Source organism: Rana temporaria, chromosome 1 (assembly GCF_905171775.1).
Source record: "Rana temporaria chromosome 1, aRanTem1.1, whole genome shotgun sequence".
NCBI lineage: Eukaryota > Metazoa > Chordata > Amphibia > Anura > Ranidae > Rana > Rana temporaria.
The window spans coordinates 319,243,918-319,265,453 of NC_053489.1; the positions used below are offsets into that span (position 1 = coordinate 319,243,918).

General features: G+C 40.8%; 1 protein-coding gene across 3 annotated transcripts in view; it reads right to left on the reverse strand.

Annotated features, from left to right (window-relative positions):
* Positions 1-21,536, reverse strand: part of DENND4C (DENN domain containing 4C) — a 210,200-nt gene that overhangs the window by 96,580 nt on the left and 92,084 nt on the right. For all 3 annotated transcript variants that reach the window (XM_040359890.1, XM_040359872.1, XM_040359881.1), the window contains exons 9-13: positions 12,406-12,550; positions 7,122-7,297; positions 4,736-4,836; positions 4,394-4,612; positions 1,272-1,417 (exon numbers count right to left, since the gene is read on the reverse strand). In XM_040359890.1, coding sequence (XP_040215824.1) covers positions 1,272-1,417; positions 4,394-4,612; positions 4,736-4,836; positions 7,122-7,297; positions 12,406-12,550 — 787 coding nt within the window. The remainder of the gene's footprint in view (positions 1-1,271; positions 1,418-4,393; positions 4,613-4,735; positions 4,837-7,121; positions 7,298-12,405; positions 12,551-21,536) is intronic.

The window sequence follows — 21,536 nt, forward strand, 5'->3', positions numbered from 1 at the left end:
TGTGATAGGTAGTGATCGGTAGTGAGGAGTGAAATCAAAAATGTATGCCCTTAGAAATCCTGAAGGCCGTGCTTGGTTTTCGGGGTCCCGTACGCGGCTAGGCTCCCAAAAAGTCCCACACATGTGGTATCCCCGTACTCAGGAGAAGCTGCAGAATGTATTTTGGGGTGTAATTCCACATATGCCCATGGCATGTGTGAGCAATATATCATTTAGTGACAACTTTGTGCAAAAAAAAAAAAAAATTGTCATATTCCCGCAACTTGTGGCAAAATATTAAATATTCCATGGACTCAACATGCCTCTCAGCAAATAGCCTGGGGTGTCTACTTTCCAAAATGGGGTCATTTGGGGGGGGTTTGTGCTATTTGGGCATTTTATGGCCTTCAAAACTGTGATAGGTAGTGAGGAGTGAAATAAAAAATTTGCGCCCTTAGAAATCCTGAAGGCGATGCTTGGTTTTCGGGGTCCCGTACGCGGCTAGACTCGCAAAAAGTCCCACACATGTGGTATCCCCGTACTCAGGAGAAGCAGGAGAATGTATTTTGGGGTGCAATTCCACATATAACTATGGCATGTGTGAGCAATATATCATTTAGTTACAACTTTTTGTAATTTCTTTTTTTTTTTTTTTTTTTTGTCATTATTCAATCACTTGTTACAAAAAAAAAAAAATATTCAATGGACTCAACATGCCTTTCAGCAGGTTCCTTGGGGTGTCTACTTTCCAAAATGGGGTCATTTGGGGGGGTTTTGTACTTCCCTGCTATTTTGGCACCTCAAGAATTGAGATAGGCAGTCATAAAATAAAAGCTGTGTAAATTCCAGAAAATGTACCCTAGTTTGTAGATGCTATAACTTTTGCGCAAACCAATAAATATACGCTTATTGGCATTTTTTTTACTAAAGACATGTGGCTGAATACATTTTGGCCAAAATGTATGACTAAAATTGAGTTTGTTCGATTTTTCTTATAACAAAAAGTAGAAAATATCATTTTTTCTCAAAATTTTCGCTCTTTTTCCGTTTATATCGCAAACATTAAAAATCGCAGAGGCAATCAAATACCATCAAAAGAAAGCTCTATTTGTGGGAAAAAAAGGACGCAAATTTTGTTTGGGTACAACATTGTATGGCCGCGCAATTGCCAGTTAAAGCAGCGCAGTGGAAAATTGTAAAAACACCTCTGGTCTTAAGGCTGACAAATGGTCCGGTGGGAAAGTGGTTAAAAAAAAAAATAAAAAAAATACAAAATCACTTTTTCTCTGTACCTTATCAATGCAGTCATCAAAGAATGCCAGGCCGGTGTCCTTGTCGCTGACAAAACTGCACTCTTCGATAAAGCGGATAAAGATCTGAGTTTTTGTTAGCTGTGTGTAGAACTTCATGTGAGCTCGATCCCTACTTTTCAAAAACCCTGTAATCAGCAACGATAACTTGCATTAATGCAGAACTTCACAAAGTAACATTCAATAAAAACAGGTGAGGTGTACTGCAACACCAGTTCCCCTCCATCCATTCAGCTAAATAAAAGCAGCAACTGTTCATTTATATCTATATGGTAGAGTTGGCGGTAGGTTGCATTGTTCTTTTTGCAATTTTATTGAAAATACTTACATTTGTCAGAAAACTTCTATATGGCCAAGACTAGGTTGGAAAAAGCCTGGTTGGAAGATTCCATACCAATAGCTGTGCAGCTCCCACAAAACAGCAAATCGAAGATGTCCAAACAGCTAGGACACTATAAAGTATGGTTCACACTACCAGCAGGGCTGAACAAAAAAACAAACAAAAAAAACCTGACAGCTCAGGAGGAGCTGCTGTACTAACCTAATCCTGCACGATCAAAATCGCGAGGGGTCATTCACAATAGTGACAAGGACTTCCGATCCTCAGAAAAGCGATCCATACTCTGCTAATTTTTCTGATGTGTTTAAACCGGCTCTTCGGTCATTTTTTAAACTTTCCATCTATTAAATATTCTTACCTTGTTGTTTTAACTTTGGATATTAACTGGTTGCCGACCATCGTCGTTTTACGGCGGCAGGTCGGCTCCCCTGCGCGAGAGCCCGTAGCTATACGTCGGCTCTCGCGCAGGCCACGAGGGGCGCACACGCGCCCCCCTTGACTCCTGTGCAAATGCCCGGCGGGCGCGATCGCCGCCGGGCACACGCGATCGCTCGTTACAGAGCGGGAACCGGGAGCTGTGTGTGTAAATACACAGCTCCCGGTCCTGTCAGGGAGAGAAATGCTGTTCTTCTATTCATACAATGTATGAACAAAAGATCAGTCATTTCCCCATGTCAGTCCAGCCCCCCTACAGATAGAACACACCCAGGGAACATACTTAACACCTTCCCTAGTGTTAACCCCTTCACTTTCAATGGCATTTTTATAGTAATCCAATGCATTTTTATAGCACTGATCGCTATAAAAATGCCAATGGTCCCAAAAATGTGTCAAAAGTGTCCGAAGTGTCCGCCATAATGTCGCAGTACCGAAAAAAAAAAAAAAAAAGACGCTGATCGCCGCCATTACTAGTAAAAAAAATAAAAAATAAAAATGCCATAAAAATACCCCCTATTTTGTAAACGCTATAACTTTTGCACAAACCAATCAATAAAAGCTTATTGCGATTTTTTGTTTACAAAAAATATGTAGAAGAATACATATCGGCCTAAACTGAGGAAAAAAAATGTTTTTTATATATATTTTTGGGGGATATTTATTATAGAAAAAAGTAAAAAAATATATTTTTTCAAAACGGTCGCTCTATTTTTGTTTATAGCGCAAAAGCTAAAAATGGCAGAGATGATCAAATACCACCAAAAGAAAGCTGTAGAGCTGTAGGGAAAAAAAGGTTGCCAATTTTGTTTGGGAGCCACGTCGCACAACCGCGCAATTGTCAGTTAAAGCGACGCAGTGCCGAATCGCAAAAAGTGCTCTGGTCTTTGACCAGCAATATGGTTCGGGGGTTAAGTGGTTAAAACGTTTTTTTTTCTGCCAGTAAATACCTTATACGGCTCACTTCCTCTATCTTGTCTGGTCATTAGCCTCGGCTTATGACATCATGCACAGCTCTCTCTCTAACTTCTTGTGAGAGTTCGCCAGCAAGAGAGGAAGAGTCAAAAGGAGGGCCTGGATGAGGGCGGAGATAACAGGAGACTGCAGAGATCCATTTATAGTCATCCGCAGAGGAGAAAATAGCAGGGGTGTGTGCGTGTCTGTCCCTGTGTGTGTACGTATATAAAAAAAAATTATATATATATATATATATATATATATATATATATATATATATATATATATATATATATATATATCTCTGTGTGTAAATCTAGGAAATGGACAGCAGCTTCAGCTGCCCACAGTTAAAATGGCTGCAGTGCCAGACTTAGTGGAGGGAGATTTCTGCAGCATATTTGGCAAGTACAGAATCGCAGTATATATAAAATAATGCATGCGATTGTGGGGCAATTGCAGCGCAGCCCCTATCAACTAAAGGTATACTTTCTGCCACGGCCACATCATGTGTACGACCATGGCTATTGCCTCTACAGCTAAAAGGGGATTGTAAAGATGCAACTCAACCACTGGGTTTTGCTCTTTCCCCAACCTCACCTGTGAATGAGCCCTTGGTTTACCTCTGTACAGCTGCGTGCTATTTGTAGGGCAGTCCTTTCAAAGAGCTTCCCTACCGACCGAAACAAAAGGAAAGAGCCCCCAACACTGTTATATTAAATCATGTCGCACCGATTTGGCGCACAATGAAAAGCTACAAGTTTGCCAAAGCGTGGGAATACCATTAAGAACTAATGGCACCCCTGTGCATCTTCTAAAGAGCAGCAGGGTTGGCTGCATGTCGGGAATGCATACGATGCTGCCTACGCAGTAATATGAACCAACCTTAAAACTGTAGTGTCTCGAGACAACAACCAAAAAAAGGTTGAAAAACACTGTTCTAGAGGAACAATCCAGTAGTGAGTGGCTCTACATAGACAATGTTCACTTTGGTCAAATGACCATACACCAGGGACATGTGGAATTTCACATATTAAAGACAGACAAACTTTTTCGGCCTCTTATTAATCTATAGAACAAAAAAACCCTGTACAGAGCAACTGTGAGCCTGTAACAGCATGCAGATAGCTCAGGATTATTGTAGTTTTGGGCTTTATATAATGAAATATACTTTCTTCATGTCTGAAAACAAAAAGGAAAACCTACTTTACATGCAGTTAGATATTAAAATTATACATTCAATTAAACTGAATGCACTATACATAAAATATAATAAAAAACAAAATATATTATATGCGCAAAAATAGTAAATAAAAACCTTGATGCTAAACGTTTATAGCAAAGGTTGTCAAAGGTCTAAATGAAAATGTACCTTGGTGGTCAAAAAGGGAGTTTGCTGCAGTGGCCTTCTTAGAAGGTGCTTCAGTTATGGGCTTTAAGTAAGATCTGTAGCCCTTTAGTATAGATGCCATGAAGCGCAGAAATGCTTCTTGAATTTCCAGCTCCAGCTCTTTCATTTTCTTTTGCCAGGAGAAGTCAGCTTCAATGGGAGTCATCTCAACTGCACTCTGTTCTTGGTTTTGTCTGTGAACTTAACAGATGTACAAATCTCAAAACCTGCTATTCTGTAATGCATTTCCACACTCTACAGTTTATTCAAGCATATAGGATCACATTATAGAACAGAACAGCAGCAACAATAGGAGATACTTACCAAGCACCAGCTGAGGATGGACTTTTTTCAACACACTAAGGAGGTTTTTCACTGGTTTCTTTGGAAGCTGTTTCCAGGTCACATTTCTTTTTTCCTCTGCCCTGGTATGAAAGAAATAAAAAAAGCGGTCACTGTCTGTATATAATGTACCTAAAAACACGACATTACAATCCTTTGCAAAATAGCCTGTACCAAACATGTTTTGAGTGTTGTATTAATGATTACAATTTCCTTTTTTTTTGACACGTCAAACATCATATGTTACAACTTAGTTCGATGCGGGTGTAGCCTTAAAGGAGAAGTATGGCCAATGCTCTTTTGGCCATACTTCCCCTGTGACCCAGATTTAGCTGACAGCGGTCTAAAGACCGCTTTCAGATGATGTCAAAGAGCCGGTCCAGGCTCTACAGGGATCCCAACAATAATGTCAATACAACCACGCACATTACAAAAGTACAGCCCACTGTTTCTTTACACCAACATGATGAAGTCTGCAATCTAACAGAATGAACTGCAAACGGGCGGTGGGGGGACTGGTCACCCTGCAAAGGAGAGAACAGGTATGATAGTCTGATCCCCTACACAGGAAATTATTGCAGAGCAGCTTCTGAATTAGGACTTTGAAAGAAAATACCAATAGAGCGGTGCTGCTGCTTTATAGTTCTGATTGCCTAACACTGTGCCAAAATAGATTTATTCCACAGTGGGGTTTTAAAGAAATAGGTTTTCTGTACAATGCTAGTGCATCAGGGTAATGCAGAGTTTTTAATCTGGTCTTTTATTTTCAGTGAGCCATTTTGGATACAAAGTTATGTTGAACCATCCATGCACCACTTTGTTGTATACTTTTAAAAATGGAGCTCTCTTTTTTTAATATGTTTTCATGATAAGATCATTCAATTTCCAAACTGTTCCCTTTATAAATATTGTTACAACCATATGTAATCAGCTTGGCAAAAATTGTTTAGGCTGCCTCAGTTTCTTCGATTTTCTCGCATAAGACCAAGATGTTAAGATCAGAGCTTTGTAGGGGCTATATCATCCCTTCCAGGACTACTTGCTCCTCTTCTTAAGATAGTTCTGTAGGACTTTGGCTGGCAGTTTGTGGTCAATGTCCAGCTGCATAATGGGAATTTGGGAACAGTCAGATACCTCCCTGATGGTACTGCATGATGAATAAGTATCTGCCTGTACATTTCAGCTTTGAGGAGACCATTCATTCTGACCAGAATTCCCAACTTCTTGTGCAGAAATAATACAGCCCCAAACCTACAAGGAATGTCCACCATGCTTCACCGTTGCCTGCAGGCACGCACCCTTGTACCGCTGTCAATATTGCCTATTCCTCTTACACAGCGTATTTTGTTTGATTTAATGACTGTATTTTAAGCTACGTGTTATCTACTTTTTCCATTAACAGCTGTTAGTATAATTTTTTCTCATAAACTGGACCATGTGCATGCAAAATAAATAAATTGCGCAAGTGTAGATGGAAGAGTTGATGGAAAAAACAAAAAAGGTGGACAAAACAGATATTAATTTAAGCTCATTTTTTATTTCCGTTTTTTTTCATTTTGCAGGTTAATTGACAAATAAAAACTAGATCCATTGTTTTTGAAAGCATATTAACTTTACAGCATTTTACCACAAATGCTTAAAGGGGTTGTAAAGGTTCATTTTTTATTTTCTAAATAGGTTCCTTTAAGCTAGTGCATTGTTGGTTCACTTACCTTTTCCTTCGATTTCCCTTCTAAATGTTTTTTTTCTTTGTCTGAATTTCTCACTTCCTGTTTCTCCTCAGTAAACTTCACACCATCATCCGAGCAGTGTTTAGTCAGCCAGAACAGCTTACTGAGGAGGAACAGGAAGTGAGAAATTCAGACAAAGAAAACAAAGAAAAAAAAAACATTTAGAAGGGAAATCGAAGGAAAAGGTAAGTGAACCAACAATGCACTAGCTTAAAGGAACCTATTTAGAAAATAAAAAAACAAACCTTTACAACCCCTTTAAGGCTTCATTCACATGATTACATAGACCCATACCTCTGTAGAGTTGTGTTTATGTACCCAGGGAATGAGACATGTTCCTTGCAGCCAGCCTGTCAAAAAACGATGATATGCTGAAAGAGTGGCTGTATAGCTCTTCACACACGCCAGTATAAATATACTACAGGGACGGAGATCCAATTGGCTGTTCCATCTCTCAGTGTCTCATTGAAGTCTGGCTGCACAAACACCTGCCATTCCCTGGGGGCATAAACAAAAATCCACTGCATGTAGGTACAAGTCTATACGCTCATGTGAATGAAGCCTTAAAAATTTGCATAGTACTGCGTTTGTGTGAGTATATATAAAAATAAACATGTGACTTTACTTCAAAAACTTACGTGTAGACCATGCTTGTGTCCAAATCAATGCACACAACATCCTGGGGTGGGTCATATAAATCAAAATACCGAGAATCCACTCCAACAATAAATGGGATAGGAGCACTAAGTACTCCTGCCAGAGATAAGGGGCACAAGGGAACATATGGGCACTGCCACTGGAAAGGGAAGATCATCTAGGAGACAAAATTATGAATATGTCATTTCTATACAGGCAGCTATACTTCTAAACCTAAATGGCATTGTAACTAAATGCATATGAACATAAAGGGCACACAAATGAACATTTCTGACCAAAATGGTGCTAGACTAGCTCAGATAGGCATAACCTAGCATTCACAGTCAGTATTAGCTGAAGCTTTAATAGTAAAAAATAAGATTTTATAGCCAACAGTGTTAGAATATATTGTGGCCGGAATTTAGGAACATTTGTCATAAAAGGTTCACCAAAAGACAACCTTCCACAAGGCTCTTTATACAAATATCTCAGGACAAGCCGTTAGAGAAAACTCAAATTCAGTAATGTGATAACAGCATGATGGGCAGGTATCTTCACACTAAATGTTATGCTTGTCAAAACCTAAGGTTCCAGCAGCATAACATGTTAAAGAGGATAAATCAGGAAAAGGTCATTTGGTCTAAATCCCCACCTTCTAAATTGTTATAATACAGCATGCTTCCTCAGGAATAGGTGTATATGCTATTTAACTGTATTTTCTCAGTGTCAGAATTGAAATATCAGCCCGGTGTCAGGCTGTAAAGACCCCATTGGAGGCAGACTTTGGAGATCAAGTAAGATAAAACTCATTATCCGAGATATTGGAAGAAGGTAAAACTATCAAAAGCCCTCCTTTACATTCATGCCTTTCTCAAACACAATTTCCTAAGGCTGGATTCACACCTATGCATTTTTGGTGCTTTTTAAATTTTGCAGATTTGCACTACAGAACGTGTTCCATAGGGAACCATGTTAAATGGACTGCAGTGCAAATCTGCAAAATGCAAAAAGCACTAAAACTGCATAGGTGTGAATCCAGCCTAAGTGTCTGTTGTCAGAAAGGAAAAAGGGCAGCCTCACACCCTGACATTACTCTGTAAAAGAAAAAGAAAAAAAGTGAAAAAACAAACATCAAAAATCCCCAATATATAAGGCTACCTAAGCAAAAATGAATGAGTGAAAAGTCAGGCTATTACATGTATCCATTTGTGGCTGGTTCTCTTTAAAGTCCTGTAATGTATACACACAGGTTTCCAGCACCACAAAAAAAACACTCGTCATATTGGGTGTAATGGGACAATGGGTGCAGCTATTTAAAGGTTGCGTTTTTTTTTTTTACCTTAATGCAGAGAATATATTAAAAGGTAAACAACCTTTGCCTTTATAACCACTTGAAGTGACACTATCCTTATTTTCCAAAAATAAAACATATACTATACATAAAGAATATATTTCATATTCCTGATCTGTTGTACCATGTACTTGTATTGATATCTATCCTATTCTCTTTGTATTTCTTTCTTTAAGTGAAATACCTGCTGTTCCTGCACATCCCCTGCTTTCCTATTTCAACTGACCACGCTAGGCATGAGCGCACATCCATCCCATCAGGCTGTGATGGAAGCACAGCCTGCCTGTTCAATAATTCTGCTGACACAACCCTCCCCTGCACAGTTAATCACTGGGAAGATCGGTGTCCTGCTGTTTCTCGACCCCACTTCACTCGAAGCCCCCCTTATGCAACAGAACCTAGCTTATGTGATCACAAAAGAAAAAAAAAAAAAAGTATTTATATTGTAGATAGAGGTTTTAATTTCATTTCATCGTTTCATTTCTATTTTAAAACTCAATGGGTTGTTTTACAAGGTGAGGGTTCATATATATTTTAATAAAAAATACAGATTCCGGTCCTTAGATTAAACTGCACAGTGCTGTGTGGTCTGCCCCCCTCACTTCCTGTATGCCCTCTCTATTCTGACCTCAAAAATCAGGGCTGCTCGGCCCTAATCACCATGGTGAAAGTATGTCCCTCCATCATACGCTGCTCTTCTCTACTCTCCTCTCCTCTCCCTCCTCACCCCCCCCCCTTCTTGCCTATCAGACACCTACATGTCTCTGTCTCCCCTCCGCCCCTATTATTGAAAATACGAAACCTAAAATTGTCACTGCCAGCCTCTCTATTAGGGGCTGAGAAACTGTAAATCCTTTCTAAAAATGAGCAGTGTAAATAGCTATTTACAGCGGTCTTCAGGCCGGTCACGTGACTAGCGGCTGCTTTACAGCTCTGAGAAATTGCTTCTGTGGGAGGAGACGAGTGGTCACGTGATCTTCCCGGGTGATGTCAGAGGGAGATAACTGTCCCTCCTGCAGTAGCCATGCATAGGGGCTGAAAAGCGGCCACAAGTCACATGACCGGCCTGAAGACAGTTCTAAATAGCACATTTACTTATTTTTAGAAAGGATTTACATAGTGTTATATGCCATACTCTAATAGAACGGCTGGCAGTTTTTTAAAGAAAGGCTTAACAAACACTTTAAAGTTGATGGTTAGGTATGGAATTTTTGGATAGTTACATTGATCAAACTTAGACCAAAGTATGCATATGCCATATCTGACAGACTTGTGTGAAAACTGTAAGCAGTGTAGTAGGTACCACCAACTACAGTAATCCAGGTCCCTACTGCTTGGTCAACACAGGACGTTGCTCACGCAACATGCGCATCATTTAGAGAACGCATTTTTTTCCAGGAATGCAAAGAGCTCTCAGTATGGGCGAGGTGGAGATTGGGACATCACCACCCACCTCATCCAATCAGTTTTGTTTTGCTTACTTTTAATAAAGGATGTCCCTTGTCGAGCAGGCAGCTGAATCCTGGAAAAAAATTCAGTGCAGGGATGCCCTGTCCTCTTCCTGTGGCTGAACTTCCAGAGAACATGGGGTTAATGGCTTCGGGCTGAGATGCTGAAAAAAAAAAAAAAAAAAAAAAAAAAAGGACCCACCTCCTCCTTGTCCATTGAGAAAAGTTCTTTGATTACTTTGTCTGTAACATAATCTGAAGAATCACAGGATTCCCTTCCCCATTCACAGTTAGACCCCTTTCACACAGAGGCAGTTTTCAGACGTTTTAGCGCTAGAAATAGTGTCTGTAAACTGCCTCCTATTCTCTGCAATGTGTGCTTTCACGCTGGGGCAGTGCGCTTGGGCAACGTTAGAAAAAGTCCTGCAAAAAGCATCTTTGGGGCGTGTTGGGAGCGCTACGAATATGAATTAGCGCTAACAGCACGGCGCTGCAGTGTGAAAGGCGTCTTACAGGCAGTCAAAGCAATCCACAGGAACCTTTTCAAAAAAGCTATTAACCCCCTACACGCCAGAAGTCCAGCCACAGGAGGAGGAGGATGGGGCACACCTGCAGTGTCCAGAATCTAGCTGCCTGCAGAACATTGGACATCCTTTATTAAAGTTAGCAGTGTCTGTAAAGAAAGAAAAATATATATATTATAAATGCTAAACTTCAGCTTTAAAAAGTGACCCTGTCACCACAGATCAAATGCATAATCTAGAAGTATAAAACAGTCTGCTTGGTGTGCAAGTACCTTCCTTGTACAGTGGGGAAATTATTTGATCCCCTGCAGATTTTGTAAATTTGCCCACTTACAAAGAAATGAAGGGTCTATAATGTTTATCATAGGTGTATTTTATGATAGAGACAGAATATCAACCATAAATCCAGAAAAAACACACAATACAAATGTTCGAAATGGAGTTGCAGTTCAGTGTGTAAAATAAGTATTTGATCCCCAAGCAAAACATAATTTGGTACTTAATGGAGAAATCCTTGTTGGCAAGCACAGAGGCATGACATTTCTTATAGATGGTGATCAGGTTTGCACACATCTCAGGAGGGATTTTGGTCCACTCTTCTTTACAGATCTTCTCTAAATCCATTAGGTTTCTTGGCTGTCCATTGGCAACTTCTTGACTCTTTCAGCTTCATTTTCTATACGATTAAGGTCTGAAGACTGGCTAGACCACTCCATGACCTTAATGTGCTGCTTTTTTAGCCACTCCTTTGTTCCCTTGGTGGTATGTTTTGGGTCATTATGTTGAAAGACCCATCTTCAGTGTGGCTGAGAGAAGAAGGTTCTCATCCAAGATTTTACAATACACAGCCTCATTGATTTGCCCCTCAATGCAGCAAAGTCGGTCTGTACCTTTAGCAGATAAACAGCCCCAAAGCATAATATTTCCACCTCCGTGCTTGACTGTGGGGATGGTGTTCTTAGGGTCATAGTCAGCATGTTTCTTCCTCCCAACACGTGTCGAGGTAATGCCAAAAAGCTCTATTTTGGTTTCATCTGACCACAGAACTTTCTCCCAATCCTTCTCTGAATCATTTAGATGCTCATTGGCAAACTTCAGATGGGTCTGTACATGTGATTTCTTGAGGAGGGGGACCTAGCAGGCACTGCATGATTTCAACCCCTGGCGGCATAGTGTGTTACCAATGGTTTGGTGATTGTGGTCCCAACTGCCTTGAAATCATTCACAAGCTCTTCCTGTGTAGTTATGGGCTATTCTCCCTCACTTTTCTCATGATCATCCATACCCCATGAGGTGAAATCTTGCATGGATCTCTATACTGTGGGCGATTGAAGGTTATTCTGTATTTCTTCCATTTGCAAATAATCGCTCCAACAGTTGTCTCCTTCTCACAAAGCTTCTTGCTGATGGTCTTGTAGCCCATTCCAGCCTTGTGCAGGTCTACAATCTTCCCCTGATGTCCTTTAAATAATTTTTGGTCTTGACCATAATGGTGAGGTTTGAATGGAAGAAAGATCTGTGGATAGGTGTCTTTTATACACATAACAAAATTATCTTACCTTAAATTGACAGGCCTAATCTGTGTAGCATATGAGCACATACAGTAGCCAGCCTATGAGAGTCAGAATTATTGTTGATTGGTAGGGAATCAAATACTTATTTTTACTCACTAAACTGCAACTCAATTTATGACATTTGTATCATGTTTTTTCAGTGGATATTCTGTCTCTTATTTAAAATACACCTATAACAATTATAGACCCTTCATTTCTTTGTAAGTGGGCAAACCTACAAAATCTTCAGGGGATCAAATTATTATTTCCCCCACTGTACAATAAGTTGCATTTTTCTTTCACCTTTGACACTTCCTGGCGTGACAAACACTCTGTGAGGAGACAGCCAGCAGCTATATCTGTATAAGAAACAGAAGTATGCAGCATTTTTCAAGTTCGTGTTTACTTACAGCCACAACAGCTTCAGCCACACCAGTCAGGACCGCTGGTCGGAGTGAATGGAGGAGGATTTTGCTCTCTAGCAGTACAAAATGAAGCAAGGTGGCACAGTTATCTGGCCCCAGACTCGTCACCAATGTACTAAAATTTGCTCCACTGCAAGAAACAAGAACAGATTAATTTATAACGAAACACAAACCATGCAACAAAAACATCCAGCAACTAAAGTGAATCTTGCATCCAATACTTCATAAAGACCTTCAGATCAAGAGCAATGGTACAGTCTTACAACTGTCATGGTTGATAGAAAGTTTGTACAGAAAAAATATAGTTCAGTTTTCCTATATCAAACAATGACATAACTACTACTCTCAGAAAAGGTATCGGCTAGCTAGTCCATGCTCTTGCCCTGACTCTCATGCGAGTTACTTGGTCTCGCATGTACCAGATAAGACATGAACTCAAGTAAACGAAATGTCACCACTATTTAGCCAAGTCGTAAAGAATGCTGATGCTGTAGTTCAGTGATTTTATACTTGTAAATTGTAATGTTTTTTTCCCCTGTTTTCACCTGGTGACCTGGCCAGTTACACACCTCCTGTATTAGAGTGGCCCCACTCTGGATGGAGACCACAGGGGACACCTTTGGACAGCAGTATTGTCATATTAGATGTACTAGCAGATTTATTCCAGCTCACCATTTTTAAGCAGTTACAGCAAACATTTTTTTTTTGCTTTTGGGATAAAGGTTTTGCATAAATCCTTCCTTGGTGTTACTGACAATACGGACACCTCCTGCTATTAAGTTGTTCCTTTTCTATACTGCCTTCTATGCACATAGGGAGTACCTATTAAAATAGAAATCTCAGAATCCTACTTGTGTGCATGAGTGAGAACTGTGAAACCTACCTACACCAGTCAAAATTGCCCAAAACTATTTTATACAATTTGGGCGAGTTGGATCTATGCCAGAGTTTGACTGAATAACTTAATAATCCCACCACATCTTGGCATATTGTGGAACCTTAGCCTTGTGTTACCCCTGTAACCATCTAGACTTGCATTCAGCCAAATGCCGATTTCTTGTCCTGGCAAAATTATGTCCTTTTTATGCCCCCCTCTCTTCTACCCCACCCCCCTTTCCTGTACCTTAAAGGACATACTTTATTTTTTCAGTTTCCTACCTGGTCTCCCACTTTATTCTTCAACCTTGTCTCCAAGCGTTCTCACTGACTAGGTAGCATTACATTATTTGATTGTGTATACTGTAAGTACCTTGCAAAGTCTCTCTCGCTCTCTTTTTATGCTGCATTTGGAGGCATTCCCTGAGAATGTCGCTGCCAATTACTGCTTCCTTTTATACTATACAGTACCTTGCTGTCATTGTTGTACCTATTTATTGCAAATTATTCAATAAACAAATTTCTGGGAAAGAAAAAAAGGTTTTACATAAATAAAACAAGATTGTTTTAAGTACCCCTGTCAGTGGTAAATGGTTTGTCTCATCTATGTAACTGATACATCAGCAGGAGAGCTTGTTCTTAAAAAAAAAAAAAAAAAACAGACTTCTTGGCCAGAACAAAGTGAAAAAAGCCAAAAGCGACTTCAAAATAAAACAAATGCAGCCACCACCTCTAAAATTTAGTAAGCTGCAATATAAGGTTTGCTTTTGGATTTAACATCTGATTAAAGGGAATCTGTGATAATAGATAAAAATATGGTAGCTAGCATTAAATACTTATTTAAAAAAATAAGACTTATTGTGTTCAATTTACCAAGTCAGAACAAGTCAGAACAACTGCTGTGGTCTTTTGAGTGGCTCACAGTCCCCCCCATTGGGCTTCAAATATAATTTATATCTTGAAAATACACAAAATATATAGGAATATCATCACTGGCAAATGGATATAGCTCAACCCATACCATTAATATTGATTTTTTTTCAGAAATGGCCTATAATCAAGTTATCAATCACAATTTTGATACATATTTTTCATATACAGGTGCACTTTATTTTGCTGTATATGTCCAGACAAAATTTTAAAACAGAATGGGGAAGGCTTGTGACAGTAAACAGTACGCTCTAAAACTGAGCCCTGGACAACACTGGAAACAAAAAGCTTTTAACTCCTCCTATCTAAAATAAAGTTTTGGATGGAAATACACTTTATCATCATTTTTCAAAATGTTTATTCATAGTGCATCTTTATGCCAGCTAGGTACGCACTTTGCATAATTTAATGGTAAAAAATAATTGCTTCTTTAAAATACAATGTAAACATTACTGCACTAGCACACCAACCAATTACTTTAGAGGGGGAAAAAACAGAAGCTGATCAGCCCCTTTATGGTCAAAATGCAATAGTATCTAAAAAACTATAAAGATTGTACTTAAACTAACTGGCAAGTTAAACAGTTTGTAAATCACAGTGGTAAGAAACTTTAACCCATTTTCACCTCCCATTTTCAAAGCAGTGTGCTAAAAACACAACCTTTTGACTTACAGAACTTGAAACTACTAAACTGCAATTGCCCCTTAAATAGGTGTTGGCCACAGAGGTGCCCTGATCTTCCTTTTCTAGCCCCCCCCCCCCCCCTTAGCACTCTCTGCCCCTCGCCCCTGCTGAGAGCCCCCATAGCAAGCCACTTGCTATGGAGTCACTTGAACAGGCTCAATCCCAAGCTGCACTCAATGTGTCGATTGACGCACAGCTCGGCCCTGCCCCCCCCCCCACTACCCCCCCTCCCCTATGGCTCAAGCCTCTCTGTCCAATGAGGACAGAGAGAGTCGAGAGTACCACTACTCCCTTGCACAGCGCTGGATCTTGATCGGGTTCAGGTAACTAGAAGGGCTCATTTCCACTGGCGTTTTTACAGCCACTTTTTTTAGCCTTTTTACAGCTTAAAAACGCCTGTCCATGTTTATTTTGTAAGCTCAAAAACGCTGTGGTAGCGTTTTTGCACGTTTAATGTCTGGCGTTTTTACAGCTCTATTGCTGGAGCCACAGAACTCCCTGGTCCCGCATTTTTTTTACAGCTCAAAAACGCCTATGCCATTTGCAGCTCAAAAACGCCTATGTGGGCATGATGCCATAGAATAACATGGACAGGCGTTTTTAAGCTGTAAAAAACGCTCAGAAAAGTGGCTGTAAAAACGCCAGTGGAAATGAAGCCTAAGGGGAAAGCTGCACAGAGAAGGTTGTTTGTCTTAATGCAGCAATACAAGAAAACTTTTTTGTTTTCAAACTTTATTGTTTTATGTTGAAAGAGGTCTAATTACTGAGACTCCGGGCATACCCCTGCTCATGAAAAAAAAAAAAAAAACTCGCAGTAAAGAAAAACATTGAACCTTAACACCCCAAACTTGCTGCAAAGAAATAAGGACTACAAGTGCTCCTGTACATGGAATGTACATTCAGTAATGAGAGTGTTCAGTACACCTGTTCCATCAGTGAGTGATCAATTACCTCCTTCCCATAGAATCCACAAAGTATGGAAAGCTTAAAAGGGGTTTTAAAGGTTTGTTTATTTTCTAAATAGTTTTTTTTAAGCTAGTGCATTGTTGGTTCACCAACCTTTTCCTTAGATTTCCCTTCTAAATGTTGTTTTTTTCCTTTGTAGGAGTTATTATGGGAAAAGGGTACCTCCACTGAAGCTTCATCACCAAGGCTTGTTTCCGCAACAACCCAAAATTTTCAAAATGCAATTGTCATTGGGTTAGAAAGTGAGGTGAAATCTTCTGAACAGGGGCACAGACAGCAAAACAAACATTACATGGGTGTTAACTTTTCCCTATACTATCCAAAAAGCGTAAATTTTTTTTTTGGCTGGAGCTACAATTAAAAAATGGACCTGTTCCGACTTACAGATTCAAATTAAGAACAAACCTACAGACCCTATCTTGATTGTAACCCGGGGACCGCCTGTACATCTCTTTGTTTAAAGGAATGTCCAAATTAACCAACGGCTTTCACATGTTTAAGGTGGGGACAGAGGAAGCTCTCCATTTGAGTACTATTATTTTCCGAGCAAAGAATAGGAGCAAAGTCAATAGAGTGCAAAAGGTTCTAGAGGGAGCTAAAGCATTTACCAGCCCAAGGATCTGCCTTTTGTGGCGCACACCAAGTGGTTACGTCAGTGATAAACCGTAGGATTCTCAACCAGCATACAAGTAGGGAGGGCAGCACCAGATCATGTGTAGATAATTGTCCGGATCAGCTTGGCAATGCCAACACCACAATGGGCAATTTGGATAAATCTTGTGTAGTCTCGATGGTGTGAAGTGATACTTATGGAGTATTTTACAGTAAACCAACCTGTCCCTGTAAGAGACCAAGTGGGAGAAGGGATAATCCCAAATGTCCTCACAATCCTCGATGTCCAGCTCTGACAGTTCCGTCAGCCAAAATGTACGGAGGCCCTCCAGACCCCGATGAACAGTCGGCTGTAGGGCCTTATAAATACTTGATTATGCTTTTTAAGAGCATTGTCCCAAAGGAACGATTCTATGTCAGATTGGTGACTGGTCAGAGGGGAGATCCCAAACTGTGTATTATAGGCATTAAGCAAAAAGTTGAAGTTGGGCAAAGCAAATTGGGATGTAAGCTGGTCAAATGCCTGCAATATGCCGCCACCACATAGATGGGTCAAGTAATGGATTCCATGAGTGGCCCACACAGAGGGGTCAGGTATGAAGAAATTGGTTCAGCCATAGCGGAGAATTTGGAGAATATTGTCTGGAAGGATTTCCTGCAGCGAGAATTGTTGAGGCCTATGCTCTAAGAACAGGCTTCAATAGAAATCATGAGGGGGTGGGGGGCTTTGACACCCCATAAAGGAACATCGCGCAAAATTTTGTAGGAACCCAAAATTGTAGCTTCCAGGGCAAGAGTTAGAGTTAGGAGTGTCAGAGACTAGCCAATTGTGTGCATGTGAAAGCATGGCAGCCACAGAGTAGAATAAAAATAAATAAAGTGGGGGAGGTGAGACCGCCTTGAGTACAGGGCCTCTGAAGTAGAGATGGTGGAAACCTAGGGGGGCAGGACCCTCAGAGTAAACTAATAACATCAGAGGTAAATTGTTTAAAAATCCACTTGGGGATCGGCGCATAACATATAGCAGGGGTGGAAGTAGTTTCATTTTCAGCAAATTTATTTTCCTGATTAATGTCAAAGTAAGATTGGCCCAGGTTTTCAGTTTAGTTTACAAAAATCCTGTGCTCCAAGTGAAATATACACTCCTAAGTACATGATCTTTTCTGCCCAGCATAGTGGTAGCAGTGGGTCCAATACTAGTGTGGGACAAATCCCTGATCCTCCCAGTGGATCCTGCTGCCAATTACCTTCAACCCAGTCCTAGAAAAAAAATGTGATAGCAAGTCCAATGCCACACAGAGAGCCCAGGGCCCCAAAAGGAAAATAATGAAATCATTAGCATAAAGGAACAACTTTTCCTCCAGGGATCCGTCCCGTATCCCTCGAACTGCATCAGAGGACAGGATGGCCGAGGCATTGGGCTCCACCATAAGGGAAAACAAGGCTGGGAAGAGAGGGGATCCCTGTCTTATGCCCTATTCAATAAGGAGGGTAGTAGATAGAGTCCCACCAAGTTTAATTTGGGCTACCGGCCATTGATCATTCATTTTGATCCACTTGCGGAAGGTAGGACTGAAAAAAAACTGTTAGCACCCATGTGTGTGGGGCTCAATAAATCTGTTTTTTTAAAAATATCACACTATATGAGTTCCCTCTATTTTTATGTGACGGCGGTTTGAGTGAACATAAAACACATTGGCTGGTGGAGAGTGCAGCATCCAGGGGATACGCAGAGATATATATTCAAGGCTTTTTATATCCATATTTGTGGTGAGTGCATCCCCATAAGGGGAGTTTTCCCCCCACGTGGTGAACGCCCCCTCTGGTAAAAGGAGCACTGATTGAAGAATCTCTTTCTACTTATCTATCCATTTGCACTATCATCCGATTTCCTATATTTTTTTGGACATATAGAAGTGTTTCAGACGTTGGTCTGGAAGTAGCGCTGCTACAGTTTCATATTGAACTTTGGACTTTTTAGTTTTTAAAGTTTTTATATTTTACTGTTTATTTTACAAAAAGAATCGGACCTCAGGAAGGAGGCCGTAGCAAACATATACATACAAGCTGCCCAGACCACATCCAAGGAGCAACCATATTAAGATTTCAAGGGTGTGGACATTAAGAAGGAAGAACAATGTCCTCATTCAAGAGGGACTTAGACACCACCAGGTTCAGGAACTGCGTCAGCAACAGATCGTTCATGCCGAACTTAAATAAAAAGGTTCAAATCAAGGAGTGTGTGGCCAAAGGGCCTTAAAAGAATATCACAAGGGCAGAAACCTGGCCCTCAAAGAAGCTCCATCCAAAGGGATAGACAATATCCGATTGACTATGACTCCAAAGGCAAGAATAGGTAGTAGCCAAGACTCCAACAGCCCTGGACTGACCGCAGAGCCAGAATTTCCCCCCAGTTGCACATACTAGCATCCACTGCGACCACCACCTGAAGGGCTGGGAGAAATTACTTTCCTGGCCCGAAAGAAATGGAGACCAAAGCCACCAGAGAAGGGAGGTCCTGGCCAAGCGTCCCATGTGAATATAGTTGTCCACACAGTAGGACCCTCATATGGAACACCTTGAAAGGTGGACACCATGAGGCCCAGAACCTGCATGCAAAAATGCAGGGATCACCTGTGAGACAGCAGCAACGGGACTGAAGTTTCTGAGCTTGTGACGCAGGAAGAACACCTAGGCATGTTATCAAGTCAAGAATTAACCCCACATATTCAAGACGCCTGGTCAGGGTCAGAGAAGACTTCTTAAGTCTCAACACCCAGCTGAACACATGGTGATCGCCACACTGTCTCGCCACATCAGAACACAGCGAGACTCTGTTTGAAGGAGAAGGGAGTCCAGATAGTCTATCTTGGCAATTCTCTGTCTCAGCAATGGTAAACACCCGGGAAGTAGAGGTCAGATCAAAAGGGGAGCATCACAAAATGATAAAGTGAATCCCTCGCCACAAAGAGCAGAAGCGCACTTGCGTCCTGTACAGATGTGGCACATGTAAGTATGCGTCCTTGATGTCTATGGAGACCAGGAAATCCCCCTTATAAAAGGGAGGCCACCCCAGAATAGATGGATTCCATCTTAACATTGGAACCTTCACAAAAGCAATTCATGGCCTTTCCTCTTCCGTCTTCAGAACCGTAAGCAGGTTGAAGTAAAAACTCCAGAACATCTTTGTGCTGGGGACTGAAGTATCATGCTTCTAGGAAGCCTATCTCTTCTAAAAACATCTAATCTGGACTAATCGTAAGAAACCCTATAGTGTATGCCAACAAAAGAAATCTGCGAACCCATTAGTGGTGCAAACCCATGCGCAACGATGACAAACCTTCACACCTTGGAGGGCCCGTCGACCAGCTTAGAGGGTGCGAGCAGCCTTACTTGACCTGGATCAACAACTGAGGTACTTGGGAAAAGGAAGGCTACTGTAGGTTCCTTGCATACTCGTTTGCTATGCAAACCCACGGGCAGCCTCACATAGTATGCTGGCCATTAGGGGGGCCGCAGAGTATACCCTGCCTGCAATAGTAAAGGCAACAGGGAAACCAAACTTAGCAGTTATACATACGCACACATTCATTAGGGGCATGGTGGTTGTATTAGAGTCCATGATATGAAGATGTTCAACCTATCCATCACAGTAACACGCCCAAGACAGACTCCTCTCCCTAGGAGGTGAAGGGGGGCTGTCGGCCAAAGGAACACTGACATGGATGTCAGGTGCTCGGTCGTATGTGTCCCAGAGAGATGTTAAGACCCATCTGCTCTATTCCAGGATGGTTCTGTAGCAGCCGACCCAGCACATAGCTAAGGTGCTTGCCAGATAGGGAGGACCTTCAGGACCTAGATTGTCCAGCCTTTCGGTCGGCCCAGCTATTGATCGAGGGTCTCAACAGGTAAAAATTCCAAAATAGAAAAAGAAAAGGAAAAAAAAAAAATGGAAAAAACTACAGAACCACGGGTCCCAGTAGAAAGCTAACCCTTAACTCCTAACACTAGGCAGAAAAAAAAGGAGTTGCCTATAGCAAAGAGGAGGTTGTTTACTAACAGCCCATAGGTGGTACTGTGTTCTTTTTTTCTGCCTAATGTCCTACTCCTGAAAGTGGTACTAAAACCATATGGTCAGGAAAATGGAAGCGCTGTGTCAAACGAAAGAGAAATGTATTTTTGACAATTCAATATAATCCTACCTGAAAAATCTCTTTTCACGTTGTGAGTTCTGCGCATCTGCTGGCATCTCTCTCCACAACTTCCTAAATTCCTGCATTTTTTGCAGTTTATCCTCTGTTTACTTTCAATTTCTAAAGGACTATATATCCCATGGTGCATTGCTGCCTGCAAGCAGTGATTCCTGTACTGACTGCCAATGCCTCCCTCCAGCAGGCTCTTTGAATCCTGTGACACAGCAGTGCCCATCAACAGTGCATAATGAATACATGTCACAGAGTTCCAGGCAGTAAATATGTTGGATTCTTCACAAACTAAGTTTACAAACTTAAAGGGTCACTAAAGGAATTTTTTTTTAGCTAAATAGTTTCCTTTACCTTACTGCAGTCCTGGTTTAATGTCCTCATTGTTCGTTTTTGCTTTGATGTTGCTGTAATTCCTCTCTGTTCTGGTCACTTCCTGGTTGTCTGTTTCCTGATCACCACAGTACTGGGAGATTTCTCACTGTGGTGACTAATCAAGGAGATGTGTCTAAAACCCCTCAGCACCAATCCAGTTTCGTTTTGCAAATCCTTCACTGCCCTCTATTGGCTCTCTGTCTCTGTACATCAGAGAACCAGGAAACAACAGCAAAAACGAAACTAAACTGTAGGTACATTATATGATTGTTTTTTATCTATTTTTAATCATTTTTAAAAGGAATCAGTTAACAATTATGTTTCTATACCCTGTAAACAGTCATTTCAGCAAAAAATATTTTTTTCCTTTAGTGACCCTTTAAGATCATTCAGATTATTATGAGAAGGCTAGAAATAATTTAAATGCAATGTTGACGTGTAGAAATGATTTCACATTGTGACCCTAGATGC